Here is a 9,913-nt window from a genome sequence, read left to right as displayed (position 1 = left end):
TAATGAAAAGAGTCCCAGTTTCTCCCGTCTCTCCCCATATCTGAAGCCTCTCGACCCTTGGCAATATCTGTGCTGTCAGGAACTGGAGACTTTCAATCACTGTGTTTCCGGGAACTGTTTATCTATTGTGTTAACTAATTTGCATCTTTTACTATCTATTTCCGATGTTGGTTGTTTACTAAACATTCTCCTCCTGTTGATTAAATGCTAGTGGTTTGAATTGAGCAATTTTAATGAAACGGCTGAGCCAATACCCCTGAAGCATTAAAAAAAATTTAAAAATCAAAGCAAATGTTCATCGAAAGTGAAACTCGTCCAAACCGCAGAATTCAAGCATTTCATGAAATTGTCTGTTGAGTTGTTGGCACCTGTTCCAGTATCGTAGCAGGTACATCACAGGAGGAGGCCATTTGGCCCATCGTGCCTGTGCCGGCTCTTTGAAAGAGCTATCCAATTAGTCCCACTCCCCTGCTCTTTCCCCATCGCCCTGTAAATTTCTTCCCTTCATAGAAGCATAGAAAATAGGAGCAGGAGTAGGCCATTCAGCCCTTCGAGCCTGCTCCGCCATTCAAAATGATCATGGCTGATCCTCTATCTCAATACCATGTTCCCGCTCTCTCTCCATACCCTTTGATGCCTTTTGTGTCTCGAAATCTATCTAGCTCCTTAAATATATTCAGTGACTTGGCCTCCACAGCCTTCTGTGGTAGAGAATTCCACAGGTTCACCACCCTCTGAGTGAAGAAATTTCTCCTCATCTCTGTTCTAAATGTCCTACCCCGTATCCTGAGACTGTGACCCTTCATTCTGGACCCCCCAGCCAGGGGAAACATCCTCCCTGCATCCAGTTTGTCTAGCCCCGTCAGAATTTTATATATTTCAGTGAGATCCCCTCATACAGGCCGAGTCAATCCAATCTCTCCTCATACATCAATCCTGCCATCCCAGGAATCAGTCTGGTGAACCTTCATTGCACTCCCTCCATGGCAAGGACATCCTTCCTCAGATAAAGAGATCAAAACTGCACACAATACTCCAGGTGTGGTCTCACCAAGGCCCTGTATAACTGCAGTAAGACATCCTTGCTCCTGTACTCAAATCCTCTTGCAATGAAGGCCAACATACCATTTGCCTTCCTAACTGCTTGCTGCACCTGCACGTTTGCTTTCAGTGACTGGTATACAAGGACACCCAGGTCCCTTTGTACATCAACATTTCCCAATCTATCACCATTTAAATAATACTCTGCCTTTCTGTTTTTCCTTCCGGAGTGGAAAACTCCACATTTATTCACATTATACTGCATCTGCCATGTATTTGCCCACTCATTCAACTTGTCTAAATCACCTTGAAGCCTCTTTGCATCTTCCTCACAACTCACAATCCCACCTAGTTTTGTGTCATCAGCAAACTTGGAAACATTACATTTGGTTCCCTCATCCAAATCATTGATATATATTGTGAATAGCTGGGGCCCAAGCACTGATCCCTGCGGTACCCCACGAGTCACTGCCTACCAAAACTTTCAAAGGGAGACGTTATTTGCACAGTTTCAATTTGAATTAACAGATAATCCAAATTGGGCAACTTTGAACGAAGGGAAGGGGACTGAGGTATGTACTGTGCGTGTCCCATGTGCATTTTCCCTGTCTCATTCCCATTCGTGTCTGCGCTGGGTTTATTTAGCCAGTATTTCTCACTGACATGTTCACTGTGTTTTACCGTGTTTATAGTATTGACCGCGGTTGGCGTGTGCTGTTTTACCGTGTTTATAGTATTGACCGCGGTTAGCGTGTGTGGTGTTTTACCGTGTTTATAGTATTGACTGCAGTTAGCATGTGTGGTGTTTTACCGTGTCCTTGTTATGTGGCAGGTGCTTCTTGTGGAGTTGAAGGGGAAAGGCGAGTTCTTTGCTATGAAAGCTCTTAAGAAGGACGTAGTTATAATGGATGATGACGTGGAGTGCACCATGGTGGAGAAACGGGTGCTGGCTCTGGCCTGGGATAATCCATTCCTCACTCACCTCTACTCCACCTTCCAAACCAAGGTACAAAATCACCACATACCACTGAGAGAAATCATTAACCTGGACCCTGCAGCTATGGACCGGGAGGAGACTGGGTAAGATTATTTCCAGTGGTTGATGTGTCAGGAGATTATTATTAAAGGGTCCAGGGAGAGAGCTGAGAAATGGGTTTAGACTGATGGGTCCAATGATACAATAATCAGACATGGACTCTGGGTGAGTGTTACCTCAATTAACATAAAGTCTACAGCACAAAAACAGGCCATTCGGCCCAACCATTGGTCCATGCCGGTGTTTATGCTCCACACAAGCCTCCTCCCTCCCTATTTCATCTCACCCTATCAGCATATCCTTCTATTCCTTTTGTCCTTGTGCTTATCGAGTTTCTCCAATCCATCTTTGCTGTTTGCCTCGACTACGTGTGGGAGTGAGTTCCACATTCTCACCACTCATTGGGTAAAATTTTCTCCTCAATTCCCTATCGGATTTATTAGTTGTAAACAATTTTCCAACACCAAGTTATAGTCCAACAATTTTATTTTTAATCCCACAAGCTTTCGGAGGCTTCCCCCTTCCTCAGGTGAATGGTGTGGAATTTCATTTCCACACCACCTGAGGAAGGGGGAAGCCTCCGAAAGCTTGTGGGATTAAAAATAAAATTGTTGGATTTATTAGTGACTATATATTTATGACCTCTAGTTTTGGTCTCCCCCACAAGTGGAAACATTTTCTCTACGTTTACCCTATCATAGAATCATAGAATCAGAATCATAGAATCATCAACATGGAAACAGGCCCTTCGGCCCAACATGTCCATGTCGCCCAGTTTATACCACTAAGCTAGTCCCAATTGCCTGCACTTGGCCCATATCCCTCTATACCCATCTTACCCATGTAACTGTCCAAATGCTTTTTAAAAGACAAAATTGTACCCGCCTCTACTACTGCCTCTGGCAGCTCGTTCCAGACACTCACCACCCTTTGAGTGAAAAAATTACCCCTCTGGACCCTTTTGTTTCTCTCCCCTCTCACCTTAAATCTATGCCCCCTCGTTATAGACTCCCCTACCTTTGGGAAAAGATTTTGACTATCTACCTTATCTATGCCCCTCATTATTTTATAGACTTCTATAAGATCACCCCTAAACCTCCTACTCTCCAGGGAAAAAAGTCTCAGTCTATCCAACCTCTCCCTATAAGTCAAACCATCAAGTCCCGGTAGCATCCTAGTAAATCTTTTCTGCACTCTTTCTAGTTTAATAATATCCTTTCTATAATAGGGTGACCAGAACTGTACACAGTATTCCAAGTGTGGCCTTACTAATGTCTTGTACAACTTCAACAAGACATCCCAACTCCTGTATTCAATGTTCTGACCAATGAAACCAAGCATGCTGAATGCCTTCTTCACCACCCTATCCACCTGTGAGTCCACTTTCAAGGAGCTATGAACCTGTACTCCTAGATCTCTTTGTTCTATAACTCTCCCCAACGCCCTACCATTAACGGAGTAGGTCCTGGCCCGATTCGATCTACCAAAATGCATCACCTCACATTTATCTAAATTAAACTCCATCTGCCATTCATCGGCCCACTGGCCCAATTTATCAAGATCCCGTTGCAATCCTAGATAACCTTCTTCACTGTCCACAATGCCACCAATCTTGGTGTCATCTGCAAACTTACTAACCATGCCTCCTAAATTCTCATCCAAATCATTAATATAAATAACAAACCGTATCATTATCTTAAAGACCTCTATCAAGTCACCCCTCAGCCTTTTTTCTAGAGAAAGAGCCCCAGCCTGTTCAGTCTTTCCTGATAGTTATAACCTCTCAGTTCTGGTGTCATCCTTGTGAATCTTTTTTGCACCTTCTCCAGTGCCTCTGTATCCTTTTTATAATATGGAGACCAGAACTGTGCACAGTGCTGCAAGTGTGGTCCAACCAAGGTTCTATACAAGTTTAACATAACTTCTCTGCTTTTTAATTCTCTCTCTCTCTCTCTAGAAATGAACCCCAGTGCTTGATTTGCCTTTTTTATGGCCTTATTAACCTGCGTCACTACTTAGTGATTTGTGTATCTGTACCCCCAGATCCCTCTGCTCCTCTACCCCATTTAGACTCTTATTATCCAATCAGTATGTGACCTCCTTATTCTTCTTACCAAAATGTGCCACCTCACACATATATTGAAATTAATTTGCCAATTACACGCCCATTCTGTAAGTTTATTATTAAATTCTTGCATTTTAACACATTCTTCCATCGTATTAACCACACCCCCAATTTCTTGTCATCCGCAAATTTTGAAATTGTATTTCCGATTCCTGAGTCCAAATCGTTGATGTAAATGGTGAACAACAGTGGTCCCAGCACCGATCCCTGGGGAACACCCCTTCCCACCTTTTGCCAGTCTGAGTAAATCCTTTTAACGCCTACTGTCTGTTTCCTGTTTTGTAGCCAGCTTGCTATCCATTTTATTACTTGTCCCCTGACTCCACATCCTCTGATCTTAGTCATGAATCTACATTGTGGTACCTTATCGAAGGCCTTTTGAAAATCCAAATATATTACATCTACTACATTGCCCTTGTCTACTCTTTCTGTTACTACTTCAAAGAATTCAATAAGTTTGGTCAAGCACGACCTTCCCTTCTGAAACCCATGCTGACTATTTATTATATTTTCGTTTTCTAGATGTTTTCCTATTGCATGTTTGAGTAAAGATTCCATTATCTTTCCTACCATTACATTAAGCTAACTGGTCTAGAGTTCCCTGGACTTGTTCTATCTCCCTTTTTAAATACAGGAATCACATTGGCTGCCCACTAGTCCTCTGGCACTATTCCCTTTTCTAATGGGCTCGATGATCCAATAATCTGACCTGCTCTCTGGGTGGAGTGGGACTGTCTGGCTGAATGGCTTTTCTAGCTGAGGATAGATGTGTTTGCCACTTTGTGAGTTTATGTTGCTGTGTATGGCAATAGTGCAGGATTATTCTCAGAGCACATCTGGTCAACAGATGCTGATTTTGGCCAGTGTGTTTGTTTAATGGCACCCAGTGAACGGTGAACTGAGTGTTCGATGTCTGTTTTTTCCTGGGCAGGAGCATCTCTTCTTCGTCATGGAATATCTGAACGGGGGAGACCTCATGTTCCACATACAGGAGAAGGGACGTTTTGATCTGTACAGAACAATGTAAGTTATTACTGTCTGCAGCAGGGCAGCGGGTACACTGGCACTGAGTGGGCGACCTCTGAATCACAGTGAGAACAGGTCAGGGAGTTCCAGCTAACTCAGAGTCCACCTCAAACCCTGAGATACCCCTCCCAGTCCCCAACAACCTCACACACAAGGTTTACATTGATGGAAGTGATCCCATCACTAGTGACCCTCTCACTGATCTGTGATCCCATCACTAGTGACCCTCTCACTGATCTCTGTTCCCATCACTAGTGACCCTCTCACTGATCTCTGTTCCCATCACTAGTGACCCTCTCACTGATCTCTGTTCCCATCACTAGTGACCCTCTCACTGATCTCTGTTCCCATCACTAGTGACCCTCTCACTGATCTCTGTTCCCATCACTAGTGACCCTCTCACTGATCTGTGTTCCCATCACTAGTGACCCTCTCACTGATCTGTGATCCCATCACTAGTGACCCTCTCACTGATCTGTGATCCCATCACTAGTGACCCTCTCACTGATCTGTGATCCCATCACTAGTGACCCTCTCACTGATCTGTGATCCCATCACTAGTGACCCTCTCACTGATCTGTGATCCCATCACTAGTGACCCTCTCACTGATCTGTGATCCCATCACTAGTGACCCTCTCACTGATCTGTGATCCCATCACTAGTGACCCTCTCACTGATCTGTGATCCCATCACTAGTGACCCTCTCACTGATCTGTGATCCCATCACTAGTGACCCTCTCACTGATCTGTGATCCCATCACTAGTGACCCTCTCACTGATCTGTGATCCCATCACTAGTGACCCTCTCACTGATCTGTGATCCCATCACTAGTGACCCTCTCACTGATCTGTGATCCCATCACTAGTGACCCTCTCACTGATCTGTGATCCCATCACTAGTGACCCTCTCACTGATCTGTGATCCCATCACTAGTGACCCTCTCACTGATCTGTGATCCCATCACTAGTGACCCTCTCACTGATCTGTGATCCCATCACTAGTGACCCTCTCACTGATCTGTGATCCCATCACTAGTGACCCTCTCACTGATCTGTGATCCCATCACTAGTGACCCTCTCACTGATCTGTGATCCCATCACTAGTGACCCTCTCACTGATCTGTGATCCCATCACTAGTGACCCTCTCACTGATCTGTGATCCCATCACTAGTGACCCTCTCACTGATCTGTGATCCCATCACTAGTGACCCTCTCACTGATCTGTGATCCCATCACTAGTGACCCTCTCACTGATCTGTGATCCCATCACTAGTGACCCGTGACCCTCTCACTGATCTCTGTTCCCAGTCACTAGTGACCTTCTCACTGATCTCTGTTCCCATCACTAGTGACCCTCTCACTGATCTGTGATCCCATCACTAGTGACCCTCTCACTGATCTGTGATCCCATCACTAGTGACCCTCTCACTGATCTGTGATCCATCACTAGTGACCCTCTCACTGATCTGTGATCCCATCACTAGTGACCCTCTCACTGATCTGTGATCCCATCACTAGTGACCCTCTCACTGATCTCTGTTCCCATCACTAGTGACCCTCTCACTGATCTCTGTTCCCATCACTAGTGACCCTCTCACTGATCTGTGATCCCATCACTAGCGACCCTCTCACTAGAATTCTAGAATGATTACAGCACAGGAGGCGGCCATTCAGCCCATTGTGCCTGTGCCGGCTCTTTGTAAGAGCAATCCAGTTTGTCCCATTTCCCTGCTGTTGTAGCCCAACGTAAGAAATAGGAGAGGAGGAGGCCATAAGGCTCCTCGAGCCTGCTCCGCCATTCATTCAGATAATGGCTGATCTTCGACCTCAACTCCACTTTCCCGCCTGATCCCCGTATCCCTTGATTCCCCTAGAGTCCAGAAATCTGTTGATCTCAGCCTTGAATATATTCAACGACTCTGCATCCACAGCCCTCTAGGGTAGAGATTCCAAAGATTCACAACCTCTGAGTGAAGAAATTCCTCCTCATCTCAGTCTTAAATGACTGACTGTCCCCTTATCCTGAGACTATGTCCCTAGTTCTAGACTCTCCAGCCAGAGGAAGCAACCTCTCAGCATCTACCCTGTCAAGCCCCTCAGAATCTTATATATTTAAATGAGATCACCTCTCATTCTTCTGAACTCCAGAGAGTATAGGCCATTCTACTCAATCTCTCCTCATAGGACAACCCTCTCATCCAGGATTCAAACTAGCGAAAACTTCATTGCACCGCCTCTGAAGGCAAGTATATCCTCCTTAGGTAAGGAGACCAAAACTGTACACAGTACTCCAGGTGAGGCCTCACCAAGCCCTGTACAATTGCAGCAAGACCTCCTTACTCTTGTACTCCAACCCCCTTGCAATAAAGGCCAACATGCCATTTGCCTTCCTAATTGCTTGCTGTACCTGCATGTTAACTTTTTGTGTTTCTTGTACGAGGACAAATCTCTCTGAACACCAACATTTAATAGTTTGTCACCATTTTAAAAATATTCTCTGTTTTTCTATTATACTGGTTCCCCTTTATCCACCCTGCTAGTTACATCTTCAAAAAAACTCTAATAAATTTGTCAAACACTGTTTCCCTTTCATAAAACCATGTTGACTCTGCCTAACCTGATTCTGGAACAGTCCCAGCAGATTGGAAGGTGGCAAATGTAACCCCACTATTCAAGAAAGGAGGGAGAGAGAAAACAGGGAACTACAGGCCAGTTAGCCTGACATCAGTCATCGGGAAAATGCTGGAATCCATTATTAAGGATGTTGTAACAGGGCATTTAGAAAATCATAATATGATTAGGCAGAGTCAACATGGTTTTATGAAAGGGAAATTGTGTTTGACAAATTTATTAGAGTTTTTTGAGGATGTAACTAGCAGGGTAGATAAAGGGGAACCAGTGGATGTCGTATATTTGGATTTTCAAAAGGCATTCGATAAGGTGCCACATAAAAGATTGTTACACAAGGTAAGGGCTCATGGGGTTGAGGGTAATATATTAGCATGGATAGAGGATTGGTTAACGGACAGAAAACAGAGAGTAGGGATAAACGGGTCATTCTCAGGTTGACAGGCTGTAACTAGTGGGGTGCTGCAGGGATCAGTGCTTGGGCCTCAGCTATTTACAATCTATGACTTAGATGAAGGGACCGAGTGTAATGTATCCAAGTTTGCTGACGATACAAAGCTCGGTGGGAAAGTAAGCTGTGAGGAGGACACAGAGTCTGCAAAGGGATATAGACAGGTTAAGTGAGTGGGCAAGAAGGTGGCAGATGGAGTATAATGTGGGGAAATGTGAGGTTATTCACTTTGGTTGGAAGAATAGAAAAACAGAATATTTTTAAATGGTGAGAAAATATTAATGTTGGTGTTCAGAGGGATTTGGTTGTCCTCGTACAAGAAACACAAAAGGTTAGGATGCAGTTACAGCAAGCAATTAGAAAGGCAAATGGAATGTTGGCCTTTATTGCAAGGGGGTTGAATTACAAGAGTAAGGAAGTCTTACTACAATTGTAAGGAATCTTACAACACCAGGTTATCGTCCAACAATTTTATTTTAAAATCACAAGCTTTCGGAGATTATCCCCTCTTCAGGTGGACTATAACCTGGTGTTGTAAGATTCCTTACATTTGTCCACCCCAGTCCATCACCGGCATCTGCACATCATGGTTACTACAATTGTACAGAGCTTTGAGACCTCACCTGGAGTACTGTCACAGTTTTGGTTTCCTTACCGAAGGAAGGATATACTTGCCTTAGAGGCGGTGCAACGAAGGTTCACTAGATTGAATCCTGGGATGAGAGGGTTGTCCTATGAGGAGAGATTGAGTAGAATGAGCCTATACTCTCTGGAGATAAGAGGAATGAGAGGTGATCTCATTGCAACATAAAAGATTATGAGGGATAGATGCTGAGACGCTGTTTCCCCTGGCTGGAGAGTCCAGAACTAGAGGGCATAGTCTCAGGATAAGGGGTCGGCCATTTAAGACTGAGATGAGGAGGAATTTCTTCACTCAGAGGGTTGTGAATCTTTGGAATTCTCTACCCCAGAGGGCTGTGATGCTGAGTCATTGAATATATTCAAGGCTGAGATCGATAGATTTCTGGACTCTCGGGGCATCCAGGGATACGGGGATCGGGCGGAAAGTGGAGTTGAGGTCGAAGATCAGCCACGATCTGATTGAATGGTGGAGCAGGCTCGAGGGGCCGAATGGCCGACTCCTGCTCCTATTTCTTATGTTCTTATATTATGATTTTCTAAGTGCCCTATTATCACTTCCTTAATAATGGATTCCAGCATTTCCCGACGACTTATGTCAGGCTAACTAGCCTGTAGTTCCCTGTTTCTCTCTCCCTCCTTTCTCAAATGGCTGTGTTAGCCCTGCAATTTTTTCCCATTCAAGTACTTATCCAGTTCCCTTTTGAAGCCGTGATTGAATCTGCTCCACCACCCCCTCGGGCAGTGCATTCCAGATCCTAACCACTCGCTGTGTAAAAAAGTTTTTCCTCATGTCACCTTTGGTTCTTTTGCCAATCACCTTAAATCTATGTCCTCTGGTTCTTGACCCTTCCGCCAATGGAACAGTTTCTCTTTATTTACTTCATCTAAATCCACTAATCTGTGTTCCTTTTCCTTATGTGTTCCTCTCAGCTGTGTCTCACTGGGTAACACTCATGTCTGAG

The 9,913-nt window shown here is 44.5% G+C and overlaps 1 protein-coding gene across 1 annotated transcript in view; it reads left to right on the top strand.

Annotated features, from left to right (window-relative positions):
- Positions 1–1,873: 1,873 nt before the first annotated feature.
- Positions 1,874–9,913, top strand: part of LOC137309190 (protein kinase C delta type-like) — a 29,859-nt gene continuing 21,819 nt past the window's right edge. The window contains exons 1-2 of the mRNA XM_067977455.1: positions 1,874–2,047; positions 5,134–5,225. Of these exons, the coding sequence (XP_067833556.1) occupies positions 1,916–2,047; positions 5,134–5,225 (224 nt within the window). The 5' untranslated portion in view covers positions 1,874–1,915. The remainder of the gene's footprint in view (positions 2,048–5,133; positions 5,226–9,913) is intronic.

The sequence above is a fragment of the Heptranchias perlo genome, unplaced genomic scaffold, assembly GCF_035084215.1.
Source record: "Heptranchias perlo isolate sHepPer1 unplaced genomic scaffold, sHepPer1.hap1 HAP1_SCAFFOLD_1525, whole genome shotgun sequence".
NCBI classification, from domain to species: domain Eukaryota; kingdom Metazoa; phylum Chordata; class Chondrichthyes; order Hexanchiformes; family Hexanchidae; genus Heptranchias; species Heptranchias perlo.
The sequence above is the reverse complement of the archived record's forward strand: the minus strand, read 5'-3'. Positions and strand labels throughout refer to the sequence as shown.